We start from the raw sequence: 22,922 nt of genomic DNA on the forward strand, positions 1-22,922 counted from the left end.
GGAAGCGTGATGTCACAGCGTAAATATAGACTCTCCCCCATTAAGTTAATGTTTCTCGAAGAAAAATTCAAACTAAAGCGATAAGTCAAACATAAGTTAGGTATGTCTTCCTACTCTCTAAAAGGCTAAAAGTTGACGTGTAACTTACTTTTGCTGCTAAATTATCCGCGGACGTTGCTTGATCGGTACTTGCCACTGAAACTTTCTGGCCCTCAACATTGTCAGCTAGGCTAGGCGTAGAACTAGATTTACTCAAAACGGCACCTTCGCTAGTTGAACGTGATTTGCCTTCTCAAAAATTAATAAATAATAATTAAAAAAAAATAGCAAAACAAATAAATATTTAATTAATAGATATTTATTTCAAAGAGATTTTATTTAAAATTTGTACCAGAAGGAGAAGTTGGTTTGTTAGTTGTAGAATCTGGATCTGAAGCTAATTTGAGATCGTATTTTCCTTCAGCTCCCATTCTATAAGAGTTAGAGCCTCCATGGTCCCAAGTCACATCAATCCATCCTGAGATTTCATTTCAAATGTTAACACTTGGATTATTTACTATCCATATTATAACTCGCGTTACGTGTTTAAAAAAAATATGGCCGATTTCAGTACGAGATCGGAATTTAGGTTAATCAACATGTCTACAAGCTTCTAGCCGGCCTTTATGAATCAAGAGAAATTCGAAACCACCTCTGTATGATGGTTAAATTCAATAATACTGATCAGAAGCGCGGATTTATGCACTTATTTAATAAAACATTGTTGCTTTCAGCTTAAAAAAATGGCGGATGTTTTAAAAATATAAATTGGTTCTTAAAAGCACTAACCATTATGCAATTCACCAGTGACAGTACCCTCACCCGGTGGAGTACCATCTTGATCTCTCCATTTCCAATCAATTCCTCTGATAACCCTTGCACCAACTATCATTTGTTTGACAACTTGAGTTCTAACCAATCTTCTCTGTTTCCGTAGACTAGCTTCTGCTTCTTTTGCTACTTTGCCTAAGGTAACAACAACAAAACGATTAAAAGTGAAATCTCAAGTATAAAGCATATGGACTTGGTTCTTTGTAAATCAATAATGCGATTCAAGTTTTTAAAGGATGAATGAACAAAAATAAACGCACCTAAATCATCACAAACCCCAACAACCATGCCATATATTTCAAAGCCTGATAATGAGAGATAATGTGTCTGTCCTGAAGCATTCTTGCCCATCTGTTGTATGCGGACGTGTCTAATAGGTTCTTCGTTATTACCTTCTAAAGGCCAGCTGGCACAACTTCCAGGATCATTTAAAGAGCAATCATCGACATGAGTGTACAATGTTACCCAATTAACACCATCTTTAGAACCCTAAAAATAAAAAATAAGGGATGGCAATTCTTCTTTTCAACTGAACATACCATGGGTAATCCGAATAAATAATAAGAAAACCTACTTGCAACAACCACGTTCTCAGGGCAGATCTGCCATAACCTCTGGCATGTCTGAGGGTATAACATGAAGGAACAACCCACAGACCAAGATCAATAGAAAACCATGCTCTTTTATCATCATTTGTGTGGCAATTCAGTGCTGACATATCGCGACTCAGAATATCTTCTAAACGACCGTATGGCAAATTTCTTCCATCCGATGAGGTAACTACAACCAATCCATATTGGGCTGGATTCACCCATTCTGCAGTCCTAAAATGAAATAAAATTTGTATATGAAATGTTTACATTTACAATGTTTGCATTTATACATTTTTCAACATCAATTTTCTTCTCCATTAGGATTTTTTGTTTTTTTTAATTTAATGAAAGAGTCTTAACAAACATATTCACTTACTTAGCATTGGATCCAATCCAATAAATGATTCCATTATCATCAAACTCGTGTTGATGCCTAAATGTAAGTTTTACTCCAGGCTCTTTAAGAGCTCGAACAAAAGCAAAAGAAGAGCGATCGTAGTCGTGCCATTGTTTTGCGACCATCTTCAAAAGGTATGTCTCCAACTGACCAACCGTAGCCAAAGGTTCCATTTTCAGGCTACGACCAGTACGATCGATCAAACTACTTTCACCTGGATATTTTTCCAAACGAAATCTTAATCGCCGAGTTAGTATCTAAAAAAGGTACAATATTGTCCAATAAAATAAAATGAAATAACATATACAGCAGAACTACAAATCCAATGTCTACCATACCTGCAAGCCAAAACAGGAACCAGGGGATTCATACTGATAAATAGGAAGTTTTTCTATAGATTCTAAAACAGCCACTAATTTATGAACTAAAATCACAGCCGCTCTTTGGTTTCCTCCATCTGGTCCTTTTTGCTGTAAACAAAAATTTGGTCATAATATTCTTTTAACAAAAAATTGAGAAGTAATTATATTCAGAATTTCGATCTCAAATCAATTAAATGTAATGTATTTTAGCTGAACATAATCTAAGACGTTTATCTGCATTATGAACCACATGATCTATTTATTCTAACTATACAAATCGTCGAATAAAAGTCTGCTGAGGTAATTAGAGCCATAAAGAATTTTATTTTTCTCTCCAGCAAGTAATGGGCAGGCAGATAGTTGAGATTAAGACTATATAATTTTGTAAATAACACTTTAGCATCTACAAACTAGAAACTACTCGCAACAGATTAGTCAAAATTCTTTTAAATTTCCAATGCTCCGACATAACTGAAGAACCTTCTTTAACAACTTGAGTCACAAGTGCAGACGAAATATTGGTAGCTTCTTCTAACAAACTTACTTTCAAACGTCTTCAACATTATTTCAAACTGATGACAAAGATGAAAGAATCCTGTTAAAATGAAGGCAAAAATTCAACCTCGCTAGCTCAGAACTTCCGACCTTTAAAATTAGCAACTAAGAAATCCTCTGGGAAAAAAATATAAAGTAGTTCTCTACCTAGGCGTAATACTGGACACAAGGCTCACCAGCAACAAAAAAGAGCACCTACCCGATTAAACCTACTTATTAACTCCACTCAAACATTTGTGCACTGTAATTACAAGACAGTACTAAATAACATACGTCTGTACAATCTGAATAATATGTAACAACATCTGACTAAACGATGACAAAATTGAAAGAGATAGGACTAAAAATAGCAATAAACGTCTGTCCATGGTTAGTAGTTAACTCACAAATAAATGTTCACACTCGCATGGCCAAACTAACAGGTAACAAGTTTCCTAACTTTTCACCCTCAACCATCTATATTGAACTACCAAATAGCCAACACACACCCGGAGACCAAAACCCTGCTTGTACTCGTCTTCTAGTGTTTTTGGAGAGAAAAATTAAATTTCTTCAACATTTTGTGATTCTTTTCGTTTTCTTTTATCACCATGTGCAAAGCTCTAAGTGAGCTGAACCACATGTACACTTTGTAATTAATAAAACAAAAAATTTACCTTGAAAAGATTAACAGTGTATTTGTAATTGTTGAAAAGTGATAGGAGAGCTTGTACTAAGCCACTACTTTGGACTTCATACGCAGAAACCTGCTGTTCTAAAACTTCACTTAGATTAGTAATTGCATCTGCTAAGCCAGCATCTCTATGTGCGCCTGTTGACCACATCTAATAAAAAAAAGAAAAAGAAAAAAGAAGTTTAATTTAAATTTAGCGAAAGGGTGACACTTTATAAATAAAAATAAACACTGTAAGAACTTTTATTTACTTGTTTTTCCACAGCCCGCTCCAGTTGGGCAACAATTGCGCCCAATTTAGCTACTACGCTTCTAGGTTGTGCTTGAGCAGCTCTAAAATATTTGTCATAAATTTCTTGCGCTTGTGTTTTAACCTAGAATACAATTTTTTCAACAAATAATTTAAACTTGAAACGAAAAACAACAGTAACAATTAAAAAATTATAACTAAAGGTCAAGATAAACTGATTATTTTATATAGATGATTTTATTTCTCCATGAAGTTAAGAATGCTTCATTATAAGAAATTCAACCTATTTCAGACAGCCAGATCCTCATATTCAAGAAGTTTTGATCAACAGTAATTACAGTACTTTTACCACGAGGCTTCATAGTTTAATTAACTATTGAATAATTACATTTTATCATGCATTTTTAAAGAAATTACCAATTACTTATTTGAATAACCTTACGGTTTGTTTATCAGAATACTGTCTGTTTTCAACGATCGCCGGAATGCGTAGCTGTCTTCAGCCTATCAATTACTTATTTATTTTTCACCTCGATAAACTCTTTACTTAAAGTTTTTAATGACAAGATAATGAATTCTCTTAATATTTACGAAGAAAAGTTGACATTTAATGGGATTAACTTAACGAACAACTTCTTGGTCTTCATTTTCCGCCATCTTTATCAGCTGGCACTATATCTCATACACACACACACACGCGCGCGCGCGCGTATATAAAATATATGTTTGAATAACTCAAAAATAAAAGTTTAAATTTGATTTTGCGAATCATGGACATCGTAGGACCCGTTAAAGGTTTTAAACTGAAATTGCTGTCAAGAAATATCGCTATACTAGTACGATTGTCAGTATTTCCTCAAAAACTTCTCCAACGCGTTTCTTTTAACTACTTAATTTTCTGATTATGCACATTGCACATCTATAACTCATTTGTAACATTTTTATCAGAAAATTATGTGCAGCGATTTTGGCGAATGGTTTGACAAAAAAAAAAAAAAAAAAAATCAATAAATATTCTTGACTAATTGCGTAAGAGAAAGTTAGTTACAAGTTTTCGCTCCTGATTTATACAGATATTTTTATGACATTTTGAATTTATAAATACTTTAAATAGAATCACAGAGAACTTTATACATTACATTTAAGTGCAACGAATTCAAATGAAACATCCCGTTTAAAAATGGAATATTACGATGCAATTAAACCATACACAACGTATTCCTAGCTAAAATTACTCGTAATTTATGTCAAGATTACTAATAATATGAACGTACTTTGTGCCGAAGAGCTTCCATTTTTGATCTAAGACGTTTTCCTCTTTTACCGGACCATCCAGCAGCAAATTCAGCTCCTAGTACAGTTTCTGCTGTAAACGAATGTTTAGTTCCACGGTTTGATTCAAAAACAAATCCAGCCAAATCTTCGCGAAGAATGGTTGCTTGCTAATAAAAAAAATAAAAATAAAAACACTAGTTTAAAATATAGATTTTTTTAAATAAACAAAAACAAAAATACTTTTAAAAACCCTTACCTGCTGTCCATCAGAATTGTGTATATGTAATTCTGATTCTTTGCGGGAAGAAAGAGCCCAATTGCCGACAACGATTCTGGTTGATCCTGGACGAGACAGTATTGGTGTACTATGAGCGTTCGGTTTTACTTGCGATCTAGCTCGTTGTAGTTTCTCAAGAAATTCTCCTCTATTCTCTGTACACACAGGCATACTACCTATATCCCATCATTGTAAGCAGCATAAAAAAAATATATGCCCCTTTCAAAACAGTAAATAACACACAGCATATTATCCTAATGGGAGTTTTTTTAAAAACGCGTATTATTACAAAAACTGCATTATGTCAGAGCATACTTGATTATTTTAAAGTTAAAACAGTAAAAAGATACCCATTTGCCCAACGTAGATAAAAATATGAAAATCTATCTATAGATATAACTATTCTATGCCTAGTAGCTAATAGATCATTTTATAAACTTTTCAAATGTAAAGTGATTATTTTGATTGTATTGTATTACATACCCTTCATTTTTAAGTTTTTAATAATGATGAGAAAGTACAAAAAAAAAATACTTGGCGTGATTTTATAGTTAATAATATAAATATGCTAATGATAAGTTTATATTTTACAAAAACCAGAATGAAGTAGCCTTTTAAAATGTTTAAACAACGAAAACCATAAAGAAGTGAATATTTATTCATAAAGAACTGAATTATTATTCATAATTACAGAGGTTAATGTGTCTGTGTCTTAGTTAGTGCAATTTTAAACTTATTTAGTTTATTTATTCATCAATTGGAATCTACAGAGTTAATTTATGGAAGATTCATTCATTTCTTACAAGTATATCAGTGAAACACAAACACGCTTACCTTCAGTAGTTAGTGATTCACTGTTCCTGCTTTTTCCTGTTATGGATGAAATATAAGAATGAGATTAACTATAGCACACATTAATATGGTGAAATGATTGGTTATTTATTAAATAATGATGATTGTTCTCAATTGTGGGGTGGTGGGTCTGAAGTTTATAAATTTTTTTAGAAATTAATTACTAAAAGAAAATACATTTAATTCCATACCAACTAAAAATGAAGTAAGCGTAAATTTTGTTATTTAGTCATCGTAGTGTTCTGTATTAAATGAAACAATATCCACTTTTAAGAAACGGGTAAATTTTAAGCAAAAATGCTGAAAATGATATTCCAATCTGAGTTCCCAAGGACCTCCTATATAATTAGGTTTTTAATTACTACTACGATGAGTAATAAATCCCTTAAATTTTTAATTTGAAGCGGGAATGATCTCATTATCTGATCTTACCGGAATACATGTTTTTCCGTTATCATTTATTCCTACTTTAATCGAACTATCACAATTTTAAATTTGTGGGGCTTATCAATGATAAACTTTTTTTGTTCTGACAGCTTATGTCTTCATTACCATGGGCTTAAACGAAGACAAACATATTCAAAAATGTTGAAGTTTTGTTTCACAGGGTCAAAAGTTTGTTTGTTTTTTTTTTTTTACTCGAGAAAAATAGTTTTAGTTAACTTTAACATTCATGCTCATCAAAATGCCGATTTAAAGACCACTAACATATATTAATTTGATTAAGTTTAATAAAAAAAATTATTTTTTCTAAATTATTTTCCAGTGTTCTCTACAGAATTCTAAAGTTAACCGAACACCTTCAAGCGTGCAGGTAACCACATATAAAAATAACATATTTACAATAAGCTTTTAATTTTTTAGTCTGTTTCTTAGTTCTGGTGAACAATTATTATTTATTATTTATTTATCTATTTGCTTGGGATTATGATCAATATGAAGCACAAATTATACAAGTCACATATATGAAATAAAAGTACAGACATATTTCATCATCACAACATGGCAAAACCATTATTATGTATTTTTGTTTTTCTTTTTCTTTTTTTCAATGGCATGCGCATGCGTGAAGTAAAAACCACCACACCACAATCGAAGACATCCTATAATAAGAAAGCTGGTAAATACCTGTAGAGTCTGTACCACCTTCTGGACTGCCCGAAGAATACATTGTAGCTAGTTTACCGTCTAGTATAAATCTGAACCATCCATTAGAACCATTTGAAAGTTCTAATGCTGCAGCATCAGACCATATATATAAGCAGTCTCTTCCTCGGCATATACACCAATCTTTCCAGTGATACGCCTTGCCAGGAAGTATTTCTTTGGCATCTTCACAAGTTGAATTTATCTCCCCTTCCTGTTTAAAATCAAAAAGAGATTAATGCTTTTCAACATAAAAGACATTCAATATACGTTAACCAGATTTAGGACGCCTCGTTTGTTCTTTCATTAATGATACGAAGTAATCTGTCAATAAAATAATACACCTTTGCGATAAATTAAGAACTCTGTTATATCGATTTTACAGCGTGAAAATTATGCTGCGCGCAAATTTTTGTTCAATCAACTTTTTTCCTACCAACGTTTGGTATCCTTGGAATTAAACCAAAACAATTACATCACAAATGAATTCATGAATCGAAGAAAACCACATTTATCTGCTACTGGAGAATTAATATCCTAGAATGGTTGAGGAGGGATAAGAATTAGGTTTGAAGACTTATTATTTGAGGCAGAAGTTGTGGATTCATGATGAATTAAACTGTAAGTGAGAATGGTAAAAATAAATGTGATAACAATGCGGAAATTTATGTCATTAGTTAACCTTAATAGCAAAAGTCAATCGCAATGGTCGTAAACTGAAGGCAAATTGGATTATGATTTTCTGAAAACCATCTTCAAAGTTAAACATTAAGAGTTTACCTTAAGACGTGAGGGTATACAAGATCTTATAGGTCCAACAAGGTTTCATTACTCATATTTTTGTTTGTATTTGTTCATATTTTGTGCTCGTTAATTCGATGCAACTTTAAACCTAAAGATGAAAGTAACCTCCTATCAACTAAGAAGTGTTTCATACTTTACAATGATGACATAATTAAAACTTTAGACTTTTAATTACTAGTTTCGACACAATGAATTATAAGAGCTGGCGTGGCAATTAATTATGCATAATACATACAAGAATATGCATGTAATATTATTTTGTTTACATTCATTTGTAGTTTTAACATTTTTATTTACTAGAAATAAATGAAATTACGATTTGCGTTGTTTTCCGCATAAAAATGTTAGAACTCTATTCCACAAATTTCTAGAAACACAATAACTTTTCCCTACAACTCGGGTTATAAGTGTACATTTATTTATAATTAGAACTATAGAACAAAATATATTATACAACTCACATTATCTTGTGCCTTTGCTTGCGGTTCTGGAGTGGATGAAGTTACTGCAGCTAGTTGTGCAACTTTGCAAAATACACCCAATCTTGCAAAATGATCAAGGAATATGTCACGAGCCTTAGTCATCAAGTCTTCTATTATTTGTAGAACTACTAGATGTCCTTCTTCATCATCCTTTGGTAATTAAAGCAATTAAGTAAGCTATCATGTAAGGTTTTTTTCCATTTTTTTTAATAAAACAAAAGCAGAAAAGCAACTAAAGTTAATCGCTAAAACTTGGTTAAATGCGTTCCAAAATACAAATTGAAGCACTTAGATTGTTAGTACAATAACATTTTTTTACATATTTATTTTAGTTCACTGTTTCGGGAACACAAAGGACTAAAGATTGATTTAGGAAACAATAAGATCATCCAAAATGGAATAATAAGAAACTCCGTTCAATTGCAATAACTAAACCTGCAATCGTTCTTTAAAGGTCTACATTACACGATTTACAAAAACATTAATCAAATCCCAAATGCGGAATTAACATTGAACTTTAAATCAGATTTATAACTAAAATTATCAATTACTAGCTCTAAGTTTCGCGAGGACGATTGTATCATGTTCTCGACTTTTGAGCTGGAGGGAGTTTCGTTGTGTTAGGCATATATATATATTGTAACCAAGCAATGCCTACACTAAAAGAAATTTTAATGATTTTTTTTATAGTATTTAAGCTCAGGAAATTAAGCTTTCAAATCAAACTTCTGTCACAAAGGCTAGATGACAGAAGACACTTTATAGTGTACATGTAACATGCTAGTTTGCACAATGGCCGAGCGGTTTAGTAGCGTTACTAAAAGCTAAGCTATATGTAATACTTTGGTTCTATTTCCAGTGCTAGCCTTGGAATTCTTTACCGGCTTACAAGAATTCATAAGTGAATTGTGAAAACCGCGTCTTACCAAGGTACCCAATTTGATAGTAGGACTATAGACCCTGAAAAATCGTCTCTAGGAAATTTAAAAATAAACTTGTTTGTCTACTGATGTGTTTTACGAACAAGGTCGAACTTCTGCTGCTAGTTAAGAAATATCAAGTTTTAGCTTACTTTAGCTTTAACTTTGGAAGATTTTTATTTCCTGAAAACCTGATGGTAAATTACTATATTTTTTTTAATAAAAAGGTCGTGAAATAAACCTGGTTATCTTACTACCTTCACTGATGTGAATTTTACTCCTGTAAAAAATATTGTTTTTTACGATTATCAATCTTTGTTTTTAGAGTAAGTTATATTATTTACCTCTGAACATTTCTGAATTAGTTCCGATAAAATAATATGATTAAACAATATCTTGTATCCCAGGAGTTAATAAAAATGACCGCTTTTCAATTCAATTAAAAAAATAAAATATATTGTATTAAATTTTGTCAATGTTCAAATGAGAGTACAATGTGATGATTTGTAATCCTCTTTATACCAATTGTTCTATCACTGCATTAATTTTGTTCCGATTCAACAAACTTGCAACTTGTTGCAACACTTCGATAAATTATTAAATTTCTTTCGCAATGTGTCGGGGACAGAAATAATTAGTACTAGGATGAGCTATCGGGTAATTCGGAATAGGGACTAAAAGAAGTTCAAACGCCATCAATTTCATTAATGGACAGGCCGCTGACTAAGGATGTGTATCTTTTTGATTTTACACAGCTTCAGTTTCATTCTACATTATCACAATTATCGTAATTGAAATTGCGAACATAAATAAAAATAACCCCTTAATAGAAATTCAGAGAATAATACAGAAAAACGCTCAAGAATACTGTACAGACAATGCAGAAGGAATGTTGAAGTCTACAGATCTTCCTCAAATTGAAAAACGGTCATTTATTTTTTGTGATATCTCATTATAAAATAAATCTTCAATTTACTATTAAATCTGAACAGAATGTTTTTATAGTTCGATTATCATTGTACATATATTTCAAAATATTAATAAATGCGGAAATCAAACCATTAAAATAACTTAAATTTTAATTCGTCCTTAAAAATAGGAAAATTTGTCTATCTAAGCAACATACTTAATCTGAAGAAGGAATAATGTAACACTAATAATACTGAAAAAAGACCCAATAAAGTTTACCTCATCTAGAATTCCAGGAAAGGGACTACCCTTGTATTTGTACTAATAAATAAATGAATTTCACATCAAACCCCAAAAGACCTTGGGCATGTCAATTTCAATAGAATCTATTGTATTGAAATTCTAATTGTTAACCACAATGAAAACAGCTTCTAAAAGTCTTCAAGGATGAGGAAACAAGAGTAATAGCAAAAATAAGCTGAAGAGAGAAATAGTTTCTGTGAGATATGGAATGACAGAGCCAACTGCGATTTGTAAGTTGCTAAGCAAAAGAAGTCTCTCGAATATTTAAGTAAACAATAACATATAATTGTTGAAAAGAAATCATTACATTTTATTTTTCTTGTAATAAAAGAAAATATTTTTTCGATATGTGAAAAATGAAATAATAAAAGGAGAAGAAAATAAAAAGAAAACTGACCAGTATTCGATGAATGAATGGTTCAAAATAGTAAATATTGAAGTATCTTTTTAATTTTTTTCCCTAATGACAGATCCAAAAAATGATCTCTATCTAAGCTAAAAATCCATTTCAAGAGACTTCGAAAACAAGGACTGTATCCTAATAGTCGCAGACCAAAATCATCAATAGATTCATCTAAAAATGATATTTAATTTACAAAATGGATTTGCCTACGAAAAGAAGCTGGAGTTTAAGAGAAATCGAATTCACTGAAAGTTTTCATGAGTCCAAATCGCTACCTTCAAAACCTGTGGAGACAAAATTTCAAAAAACATTCTCTTCTAAAGGAACAGCCACGTTGTACCTAAGTATTTCACCACCTCCTCGTCCTCGTATTTGAATCTTTAAATTTGAGTCTTTAAATGAGCTTCTCTCGGCGCAATTAAGTTCCCCTTGAGTTGGTGCTAGAACTTTTGGTACAAAGGAAATGAAAACACCGCCCTATAGGCTTGTAAGGAGCTATTCACCATTCTTGAAATTCATCAAAGATTATACCATGGGTTCCGGGCATACAGCTATTAAAAATTGGGTTTATGAGTTTAAGACAAACTTTGGAAGAAAACGCTGGGGGACAATCGCAATAAGAAGCTAATACCAAAAATATGTAAATATAAAACCAATGGAGAAACTCAAAATTATAATTAGAGAATTATACTGAGGCACGAAGCTACCCATTTCCAACTTTATCCTTTCTTTCCTGTGGTGGTAATGGTGTCAAAAAACTGTAGCAGGAACTTGTTTCCAAAGTTAGGTTCCTAGTCTGTGTTTGCTGCCATTTTGGTGGCTCTTGGCATATACACTTTGACTCAGTAGCTAAAGACCTGGTGGGTGTTTTAAGAAGGGTCATCCCTCCCGATCGATCTTGAAGCTTGAGTGGTTTCGCCAATAAAAAAAAAAAAACATCAGACTGCGCCGTAGGTTCAAAAAACATCACGGCGTACCCTTCAGTGGGTGGATTCACATGAATACACTTGCGGAGACAAGGAAACCGACTCTTATATCCTTACATCTTACATCATTGCTATTAATTCAAGTAAAACGATATTAGACCTCCTTTACTAGGAGACCTGAATAGATAATACGAAAGAAATTACTTGAGGGATACCCAGGATGTAAAAAGTAGAGCTTTCACTAACTAAAACCTAAGGGATTGAGTAATTCTTTGTTTTGTCTAGAGAACAGAACCCGCACCTTGATCTAATGTAATCTTCAAAAAAAATGTTCTTTCGAATTTTACTTATTATTTTGAAGTTAATTAAACTGACATTAATTCAGCATGCAGCACAATCTAGCATGCAAAAAAAAAATTCTAATTGAGGGATAGTAGAAGTTCGTTCACTATTAGCACTAATTTATTACAATAAGAGGAATATAGGTAATATTATTTATTTATTCATAGAAATTATTTTTTTTTTATATATGTAAGCATAAAGCGTGCTCTGTTCACACTTCCAGGGCCCTAAAAATCTAATATTTGTTTGATCTTTTTTTTTTTAAATAATAATAAATAAAATATGGGATAAAAATAAAAAGCTGAAACACATGTACAATCCACGGCAAACATTGTTAATTACAGAAACAAAAAAAACAAATTCACGCATAAAAAGAAACACTTGTCTAAGATAAGAATGATTACTGTTCGAAAAATTTAAATAATTTAAGAAAAATAAAGTCTTTATTCATTATAAATGAAAAAAAAAAAATATATGTATAATATATTAAAGAATAATTCTTGTGTTATTTTATTTTTTGACTCAAACATAATTGAATCCAGCATAATGTTTTAAATTATACTGAAAACAGAAATATATATTATTTAAATTTTATGAATTTCCATAATTACTTTTTTCTTTCTTTCTTTATTTTTAAAATTCTTTAACGTAACTACGAATATCATTCAGGAAACTACACAAATCGCACTTATCACACTTTAGTTTTTATTTTTTTACTTTCTTTTACTACGGGAAAGCGGAAATTTTTTGAAACAAGGTTTCGGTTTTCAGGTTCCCTGAGGCAAAATGTTTTTTTAGAAAATTATAAGTATTCAAAAATGAAAGGTTATAGGTCGTTTTGGTGTCAGACTTAGTACAAAGTTAACAGATTAAAATCTCCTAATTAGAAATACCATTCTTTATTGTTTTTACTTTTTTTTTTGTGTCTGTGTGTGTGATTTTCACGAAAACGTCTCATTAAAACTTACACGCTATCTCAATACAAAAAGTATATCACCAACTTTAATTTGAAATAAACTGCTCTACAAAAAAAGTGGCGCACTTTGAAATAAGCGTTTATTTTTTGTTTTATCACATTTTGGGGAAAGATTATTAGTTTTAATTGTTTTCATAAACTGTCAGGGAACAATTAATCGAATCAAGGTCTAAAGTTTCTTGGAAATAGAGAAGCAATGCCTCGTTTAATCCCCTTCGGTCTTTTTGTGTAAACAACAACATGAACTTTACCTCAACAGTAAATAAATTTATTGATCTCTACAGTCGCGTTTCGACTTTTTTCAAGCTGAAAGCATTGCAAACTCTCAATTACAGCAGAGCAAGTGGCCCGTATTATTGCATTAGTTGAGGATGGACGGAGTCAGCGGTACGCAGCACGAACGTTAGGGTTGCCTGAGACCACCGTCCGTAGAGCCATCCATCGTTACCGGGGGACAGGCCTCTGCACTCGCAGACAAGGTTCGGGTCGACCAAGAGCCACAGAAGCACTAGATAACCGATTTATTAGAATTCACACTCTGAGAAATCGTACATCAACTGCTTCTGAAACAGCTCAAACACTGCTTACTGTTCGTGGAGTTTTAGTCAATGCCGAAACCGTACGAATAAGGTTCGCTGAAATGAATTTACGCTCTAGGAAGCAAGCCACAGGACCATTGCTCACCGTAGATCATCGGAGAGCCCGTCTAGAGTTCGCTAGGGAACACCGCAACTGGTCTGAGAACGATTGGAGAAACGTTCTCTCTTCAGACGAGTCCCGTTTTGCTCTCTATGCACCTAATGGGAGGCGACGGGTTTACCGAAGGCCTGGAAGGCGCTACGCTCCGTGCAATATTTCTGGTAGACTACCATTCTGAGGTGGTTCAGTGCTGGTGTGGGTTGGGATTTCTATGGAGGCTAAAACTGAGCTCCACGTGTTCAACAGGGCAATCTTGAATGCAGATTTGTATGTGAGGGAAATTTTGCAGCAATATGTGATACCCTATGCACCATTTATTGGGAGAATTTTATTTTTATGCAAGATAATGCCCGACCACACACTGCCGCCTGTGTTGTTCAATATCTCCACGATACTGGCATTCGTGTTCTGAGATGGCCAGCACGCAGCCCGGATTTAAATCCAATCGAACATCTTTGGGATGAGCTGGGTAGACGATTAAGATGGAGGAATAATCCTCCCAGGAGCTTAGAAGAGTTGCGAGGTGCTCTGGTGGTGATATGGGAGGAATTAACACAAGATTTCTTGAGAAATTTAATAAGGAGTATGCCGAGGAGATTGGATGCAATAATGCGAGCAATACACGTTACTAAAATTCTTTTTCTCTTTTTTAATCGGAAGAAATACATTTTTTTTTCAAACTCATATTTTGCTGAGAAGTACTTTTTTGTTAAATTAAAGGTTTTCATTACTTTTAGATCATTTTTTATTTTATTTTAGCCCTCCCGTAACTTTATACTTCTTATATTTGCTAACTAAAATAAAATGTAGAATAAAAAAGTTACAGAGAAAAAAAATAACGCATTTTTAAAGTGCGCCACTTTTTTTGTGGAGCAGAGTATGTTTACATGGAAAATATTAAGAGTACCTCTGAAGGAAGGTGGTGGTGGAATAGGCTTCTCTCTAACGTACCATTTTAGCTGGTCTCACAATTGACGAGTATTAAACGTGTTTTTTTTTTTTCAAAAGTTGCGAGTTTAAAGAAAAAATGGTGATCAAATTTTTAAAATTTATTTTTTTACTCAAATACGACTAGAACTTCGGCTAGTAACTTTTTATCCAGGAAAATTCAATTATACGTTGAGAAAATTTTGAGTTTGAATTATAAGTTTAGAAATGTAGTAAGAGAAAGTCTAGAGTTTTCAAGTCAGTTTTTTTTTTAAAAAAAATTAACATTAAGAAAATTACGAACGAATTAGTAATACATAATCAAATTAAAAAAAAAAAAAACGTTAAAAATCTTTTCTTTCCACACATACTCTCTATCTTTCGCTCTCTTTCTAAAAATAAGAATATATTATATAGATTATTATTATTATAAGAGATGATTTCCACATAAGGGTTTATGTGTTTACCGTTCTACGAATAATGAACTTGTCATCTGTTGAGGAATCTGGCCCAACTGGACCTATGAACCCTGTAGTGACGTTACAGCACAACTTTGGCAACCACGAGTATCGTTCGCACATCTGCCTAGTTACTGGCCAGCTATAACAACTCTGTAAAACCAGTTCCCCCACTAAAGAGTATTGTAAGTTTCAAAAAATGACCAATTGAATTCAATTTTTTTTTTTTTTATACACAATAAAATGATTATTTCTTGAATTAGTAATTAAAATAAATATTAAACTAATAGGTAATTAATCAGAAAGTACAATTTTAAAAATAATCATCGAATTTGCAAATAGAAAAGAGACGTGTGGAACATTTAGATCTTGCTTCTCTTTTTCTCTATAATAAGTAATTGAAAAAAGATATGGATATTTAATAACTAAATGAATAACATTAAAAACAGAGCACACTTTACACAAAATCAATGTAATAATATAACAAAATAACTGATAAATAAATGGTAAGAACCTCTGCTAAAAAAAAAAGTGAATAAAAATAAATATTATAAAAAAACAAAAACAAAAAAAAAAATTAGTGGATTATCATTTGCCATATTTCCATCAGCATATTTTGCTGATCACATAATCTCTAATTTTTTTTTTTATATATATTATAAATGTCTGTAACCAGAGTAAGTAACCAAGACGACACCTTAAAGCAAATGGTTTTAATTTTGATGTTAAAAATGTCTGGTAGAAAGCTAACAAATGCTTAATAATTGATATTTTACAAATATATCACTAGATAATTTACTTTAAAAATACTAAATTAATAATAAAATATAATTAATACAAATAAATTTAAAAAAATTAAATAAAAACCTGAATGAAATTTCTTTAAACACAACAATAACGAGTAACTTACTTCATTATCCAAGACAGTAGCTATAACTTCGACCAACATAGTGCCTAAATTGTATGTAGTAGATTCAGGACTACAAGCTTCTACTAATAATGTAGGATGTATATAATGTACCATTTTCTTTATTAAATTTAAACTTGATTTTCTGAAATTTAACAGAAATTAAAGTTAAAGATGAAAATTTTTAAGAATTTCTGGTACAAAGAAACTGAGATGTGTCAACTTAAGATTATTTAAAAAAAAAAAAAATTGTTTTTGTTTTTTGTGACTGATTTATTAATCCAGAAGAATATTGCCAATGTCAGCCATTATTATTTTTATTATTTTGCTGAGCTTTCGACTTTAGGGACTAGGTCATCTTCAGGATTAACAATATATTATTTTTGTCCTGTCTGCTTTTAAGCTGAGAGTATGATCGGTTTTATCAGGACATAAGCAGACAGGGCAGAAGATGCACCAACTTTAGAATAACCAAGTAAAAATATTACTATTGTCAATGAACCCTAAAGATCGCCTTGCCCCTGGGTCGAAAGCTCGGCAAAATAGAAAATGATTGAAATTGACATTATTCTTACTTCCCTAACCCAAAAAAATTATTATTTCTTTGCTGCTACTCAATTTATTATCAATGGATGATAACTTAATACTGTTATCAATAACGAATTAGAGAATGGAATAAACAGTGAGAGTAACTGTTACTTTCAATTTCATTTGCAGACTTACCTAACTGAAGGTAACATAGTTGCTTGGAATGTATTGCAAAGGACCGGAAGAAGTCTTCGAAGATAAACTGGAGCCATATCCGGATCACCACGAGGTTCATCATTCTCTCCACGGCTATCTACAGCCATCATCCATTCTCCTAAAATAATAATAATAATACTTCTAAAGACGATAACACATAAAGCTTTCGTTTAAATAGTTTCTTATTAACATTACCTGGAGATTGCAATATAGCCTGAACTTCCCTATGTCCAACATCAACTCGTTCTCTAGCTTTATCAAGTGGTGTCTTACCATCTTCATCCCTAAGATCAGGATTTGCTCCATGTTGTAAAAGGACTTTGGCTATAGCTGGACGCCCAAAACAAGCTGCGTAATGCAATGATGATGATCTTTGTCCTGGAAATGATCAAAGATTGAGTAATATTTGTTAAAAAGGGGCCACTATTATTTTTTTTTTTACATTTTTTTGTATTAGAATGTGGCAATTGATTTCTACTTCCCTTTAAGGGAATTATCGCTTCCATTAGAGAATAAGCTATCAGAGACAATGTGGGACTTGTCACTCACCAAGAGTTGAGGTAATCTGCAACCTTACTTCTCTAAACATACCTCTAAGAGATGGACAATTTGAGCCTTCTTCAGAATAGGGAAGGCATTTGAAAGGAGAAGTGTACAAGCAGAAGAAAATGCTTGTCCCTATCGTTGAATCCCCCTTCCCAGAAGAACCTTCGTAGTAACCAGGACGGTAGAATTATTACGTAGTTACATAAGTACATTTTAACACAAGTATGTTGACAAATATTGGCCAAAATGTTAATATGTACTGAATAAATAATAATAAAGTAAAAGCTAATAATTTTTTTATTTCCTTTGATCTTTAAAACCATTGCAGTGGGAAGCCAAAAGAGAAGAAACAGAATTGTTCCCGATTGCTTAGAAAATTAATTTAGTTTATAATCACATCCTGATTTTCTTACGTTTTAGGTCTCAAAGATAAATTTCAATATGAAAGAAGACTGGGCTCCGCAATGCTGTAAAATATCGAATGTCTTCATCCTGTGCGCTTATATTGACTCAGAGTTATGAAAATTTTCAAAAAATATTGATGAATTATAAGAGACAATGGAGATATACAAGGCAAATGTGCATGATAACTACACAGTACTAGACGGTCAGCTCTTGCTGATCATAGAATCATCCTGAAGAAGAAATCAGCTCAGAAATCCAAACCAGATGATACTTATAAAATACAACAGAACAGACTATCATAAAAAAAAAATATCGGGTGAAATAAGGTATTTACACGGGAAAAAGTTTAGAAGTATAGAAGTCCAATCTTAGTTTAATAGTAAGTTAATAAATGAAAACAAAAAAGAAGGCCTTTCAAAACAATCCATATCACATCATTACACAAAGATTCACTGATGAAAAACGCAAGTGAAAACATGACAGCTCACCTTTATTAACATCTGCTCCTCTTTCACATAAAAATTCAACCATTTCTTGTGTACCAAAAGCAGAAGCCCAATTAAGTAAAGTTTGGCCAACATCATCCATAAAATTTACTTCAATACCTGAAAAATAATTAATAGATTTTTGAATGAATTTTTTCAATTAATTAACTCAAACAAAATCAATTCAATTTGAAGCGATTTGCTTAATAATTTCACTACCTTTTTTCATGAAACTTAATTCTATGATTATTAACGAAGCAATAATGTACGCCTATCTATAGAATTCAACTATTGATTTACAAGTTAACTATAACTTTCTTTTAATACTTCTAAGATTGTGGTGAAATAAAAATTATAAGAATTAGGAATTATAATATTCCAATAAAACAGTCTCCTATTTCATGGACACCATACGAGGGTCGTTTGATAAGTCCGTGCAAAAATAAAAACTACTTAATTTTTTGGGGTAAACCTTTTTTATTTTTCAACATAGTCTCCTTTTAGGCTTATACACTTCGTCCAACGCTGCTCTAGTTTGTTGATCCCTTCCGAATAATAGGATTTGTCCAAGTCTGAAAAATAGCCATTCGTTTCTGCAATCACCTCCTCGTTTGAATAAAATCTTTTTCCCGCCAGCCATTTCTTCATATTGGGGAACAAATAGTAGTCCGAGGGAGCCAAGTCTGGAGAATAGGGGGGATGTGAAACGAGTTGGAACCCTATTTCCATTAATTTTCCGACCACAACTGCTGAGGTGCGAGCTGGTGCGTTGTCGTGATGGAAAAGGACTTTTTTGTGGGCCAATCGTGGGCGTTTTTCTTGCAGCTCGGTTTTCAAACGGTCCAATCACGATGAGTAATATGCACCTGTAATAGTTTTACCCTTTTCCAGATAGGCGATGAGGATTATTCCTTGCGAATCCCAAAAGACAGACGCCATAATCTTTCCGGCCGAAGGAACGGTCTTCGCCTTTTTTGGCGCAGATTCCCCCTTGGTAACCCATTGTTTAGATTGTTCTTTGGTCTCAGGAGTGTAGTGATGTATCCATGTTTCATCCACAGTGACGAAACGACGCTTAAAGTCCTGCGGATTCTTCTGGAACAGCTGCAAACCGTCCTTGCAACACTTCACACGATTTCGTTTTTGGTCAAGCGTGAGCAATCGCGGCACCCATCTTGCGGATAGCTTTGTCATGTCCAAATGTTGATGCAAAATATTATGTACCCGTTCATTCGAGATGCCCACAGCACTAGCAATCTCACGCACCTTCACTCTTCTGTCATCCATCACCATATCATGGATTTTATCAATGATTTCTGGAGTAGTAACCTCAACAGGGCGTCCAGAATGTTCAGCGTCACTTGTGCCCATATGACCACTCCGAAAATTTTGAAACCACTTATAAACTGTTCTAATCGAAGGTGCAGAGTCACCATAATGTTTATCAAGCTTCTCTTTAGTCTCCTGAGGCGTTTTGCCTTTCATAAAGTAGTGTTTAATCAACACACGAAATTCCTTTTCGTCAATTTTTTGAAAATCACTCGACTTCCTCGATTCAAACGAATGCCAAACACAAAGAAATAAACCGATCTGGCTGAAACTTGGTGTGCGTTATTCCAAGAGATGCTACTAACTAAACATAACCTCGATACGCGCCAGTGGTGCTATCTCTCTGACTTTGCACGGACTTTTCAAACGACCCTCGTATTTTGAATTCAAGCGTGCAGTGTTTCATTTATATAGAAATCGGGCATACTTTGACTTTTCATTGCCATTCTAGCAAGAGGAAATATCTGTTGCAATCGGATTTTATTAACGTAATTAAGTTTCATTGACAAAATTCGTTTTGAGGTCTCTAAGTCCATTTAAAAAAAAAAAATAATAGGTAATTGGTACTTGTTTAATATTTATTAACAACGGCCCCAAATCCAAAAAAAACAACTATTTGAATTCATTGTATCTTGGCCTCGACTAGAATCACTAATCTTAGTACAAATAATTAAGGAAAACCCTACTCACCACCGTTTTCAATTGCATCAATAAGTGCATCTGTATCTTTACTGCGGATACAATCGATTAGCTGTCTGTGAGATTTTTCACCAGCAGAATCCATTCTTCTTAATCTAGGCAATGCATGAGCAGAAGTTCCACCAGGAGTAAGTGCTTTTCTTCCTTCGAATAATAATACTAATAGGAGATCCACTAATCGCATAGTATCCAAACAACATCTGGACAATATATATAGTTTCGTTAAGAACATTTGCTAGTAGAAAATATAAATGGCAAAAACTAAAATAAAATGGAGAATAAAAAGCAAACCTTTCATCTCCTTTAAGAGCTTTTTCAATGGCATCTGGTAACTCTGAACGTAATAAATCCTGTAGATTAGTAAAAAGAAATATTAGGGATCATTTATTAATTGTAAACAGAATAGAAAATTTGCGCACTACTCACGTAAGTAATACTAGGAGATCCTCGACAAAGTGTTGAAAGTAAACTTATAATAGTAGAAACACTCGCTGAAGATTTAGTTTCTGGAGTTGAAGTGCTAGCGGTAGGTCCTGGAGTACCTGTAAATGTTGAAATAAAATACGATTTATTGAGGCAAAGTAATGGCAACATGCAAATAAACAAATGTTATTAATAATAGATTTTTGTGATTTTAAAGAAACAAATAAAGCGAATAGTAACATACCAGTGTTTGTACAGACTGAAGGTTGCGACCCGGCAGCATTTGACAGTCTAGTAAGTAATTCTTTGACAAGGCCATGCTCAGCCAATGGTGCTGGATCTACACCACGACGAGTAAACCTAGAACCATAATAGAATATTAAATGTTACATATTAATTTTGAGAAGGTAACATCAGATAAAATTTTATGATTAAATAGATAATTAAAAATATTTTTTTATTCACCTGTCAGAGAGTGAGGCAAAACACCTTAATGCTCCATCTGCTACATGAGGATCATCGTGAGTTAAAAGCGCTGATAAAGCTTCAACACAGGACGGTAGATTATGATCATGGGGCTCCATTTTTGTACACAGTCTAGACACAACAGTCATGGCCGAGTGAAGAGTATCTTTATGTACATGGCGTCCATGTTCAGATATAAGAGATAGTACACAGTTTAGGCCTCCAGCTTCGAATACCGCCCCAGCCTCACGGGTGCAGATCAACTCAAGTACCTAGATAAAAATATATATATATATATTGTAACGAAGTTGACCTGGGCGGAGAAGAAAGGCCTAGATTGTTCTAGAGGTTGAACGACCAAAGTCAGTAACAGGCCGCCACTGCATAAACAAAAGGGGCGGTATCTACTTGTGGCAAAGAAGAAAGGCCTAGATTGTTCTAGGGGTTAAGCGACTAAAGCCGGTAACAGGCCACCACTGTGTAGACAAAAGGGCCGGTCTTAATTGAACTAGAAAGGAAAGGGCTAGATTGTTCAAGGAGTTAGTGACCTGTGTAAAAGCCAGCTAAGAGAAAGGCCTCAGTTGGGGTGGTGGCATATGTGTTTCCCAGCCTGTGATTGACAGGTGAGAGGGAGACAGACGGAGTTGGAGAGAGACGGAGAATGGGAGGAGGCGGCTCACAGCTGAGGTGGTGGCAGTATGTTTTCTCCAGCCAATGAACATCAGGAGGGCGTGGAAACTTATGCTCAGAGAATTGGAGGAGGGCAGTTCCAGTTGGAGGGAGGCACGCAGTTAAAAGGAGGCCGACACAGCTGGAGAAGTCAGTTTTCAATTAAGTTTCAATCATAGTGTTAATCGAGTTTCAAGCAAGTTTTAAGGAGTTATTAGAGTTTATAGTTATTAGTCAAGTTTATGAGTTAGTCTTGGAGAGTCAGTGTTGCGGAGTGCTTCAGTGGTAGCTAGTTGGGCAATTAGTCAGTTGATGAGTAGAGCTGTGTTAGTGTAGCTGAGACTAGTGCAATTCGGTGCAGTGCGGACCAGTGGTCAGTCGGGGAACAGTTTTGTGGCGTTACGAAGTGAATAAGTAACAGTAAACTGTTGTGACTGTTGTAAATGGTGACTGTAATGAATAGCGTTAGTTGCTAGTAAATGTTAATGTTAGTTAATGTTAATGTGTGAATAAATCAGGTTATTACTTACAACTTTAGCGAGTTTTATTAGTTAATCAAACCCACATATTTAATAACTAGTGGCAGGCACTAGTTGTGTAAGTAAAGTTTTTTTTTTAGAAAAACTTTACAATATATATATAAAGATCGAATACGAAAAGGGTCTCCTTTTTTTTTATCATCTTTCACCATCAAAACAAGGTGTGTCAAAGATATGAAAAAGCCACGGCAATGCAATGAAACTGAGTAGGAGCGCGTGTTCAGGTCGGGCACTCAGTCAATTGGACAATATTGAAGGATTAGTTAAGACAATTGGACAATATTGAAGGATTAGTTAAGAAAATTGGACAAT

General features: G+C 33.3%; 1 protein-coding gene across 27 annotated transcripts in view; it reads right to left on the reverse strand.

The window, feature by feature from the left end:
* Positions 1-22,922, reverse strand: part of Ufd4 (ubiquitin fusion-degradation 4-like) — an 86,911-nt gene that overhangs the window by 16,349 nt on the left and 47,640 nt on the right. For 10 of the 27 annotated variants that reach the window (XM_074129910.1, XM_074129908.1, XM_074129905.1 and 7 more), the window contains 24 exons: positions 21,403-21,674; positions 21,182-21,297; positions 20,941-21,056; positions 20,806-20,864; positions 20,506-20,714; positions 18,490-18,606; positions 17,246-17,428; positions 17,030-17,168; positions 16,310-16,451; positions 15,409-15,552; positions 8,516-8,686; positions 7,233-7,464; positions 6,087-6,122; positions 5,232-5,428; positions 4,975-5,142; positions 3,702-3,824; positions 3,434-3,601; positions 2,199-2,330; positions 1,840-2,117; positions 1,445-1,694; positions 1,131-1,359; positions 829-1,005; positions 392-517; positions 149-291 (listed from right to left, as the gene is read on the reverse strand). In XM_074129910.1, the coding sequence (XP_073986011.1) occupies positions 149-291; positions 392-517; positions 829-1,005; positions 1,131-1,359; positions 1,445-1,694; positions 1,840-2,117; positions 2,199-2,330; positions 3,434-3,601; positions 3,702-3,824; positions 4,975-5,142; positions 5,232-5,428; positions 6,087-6,122; positions 7,233-7,464; positions 8,516-8,686; positions 15,409-15,552; positions 16,310-16,451; positions 17,030-17,168; positions 17,246-17,428; positions 18,490-18,606; positions 20,506-20,714; positions 20,806-20,864; positions 20,941-21,056; positions 21,182-21,297; positions 21,403-21,674 (3,927 nt within the window). The remainder of the gene's footprint in view (positions 1-148; positions 292-391; positions 518-828; positions 1,006-1,130; positions 1,360-1,444; positions 1,695-1,839; positions 2,118-2,198; positions 2,331-3,433; positions 3,602-3,701; positions 3,825-4,974; positions 5,143-5,231; positions 5,429-6,086; positions 6,123-7,232; positions 7,465-8,515; positions 8,687-15,408; positions 15,553-16,309; positions 16,452-17,029; positions 17,169-17,245; positions 17,429-18,489; positions 18,607-20,505; positions 20,715-20,805; positions 20,865-20,940; positions 21,057-21,181; positions 21,298-21,402; positions 21,675-22,922) is intronic. The other 17 variants (XM_074129902.1, XM_074129906.1, XM_074129898.1 and 14 more) reach the window with 8 other exon arrangements.

This window comes from Rhodnius prolixus, unplaced genomic scaffold (genome assembly GCF_049639745.1).
Source record: "Rhodnius prolixus isolate KJV_2025 unplaced genomic scaffold, Rpr scaffold_21, whole genome shotgun sequence".
NCBI classification, from domain to species: Eukaryota; Metazoa; Arthropoda; class Insecta; order Hemiptera; family Reduviidae; genus Rhodnius; species Rhodnius prolixus.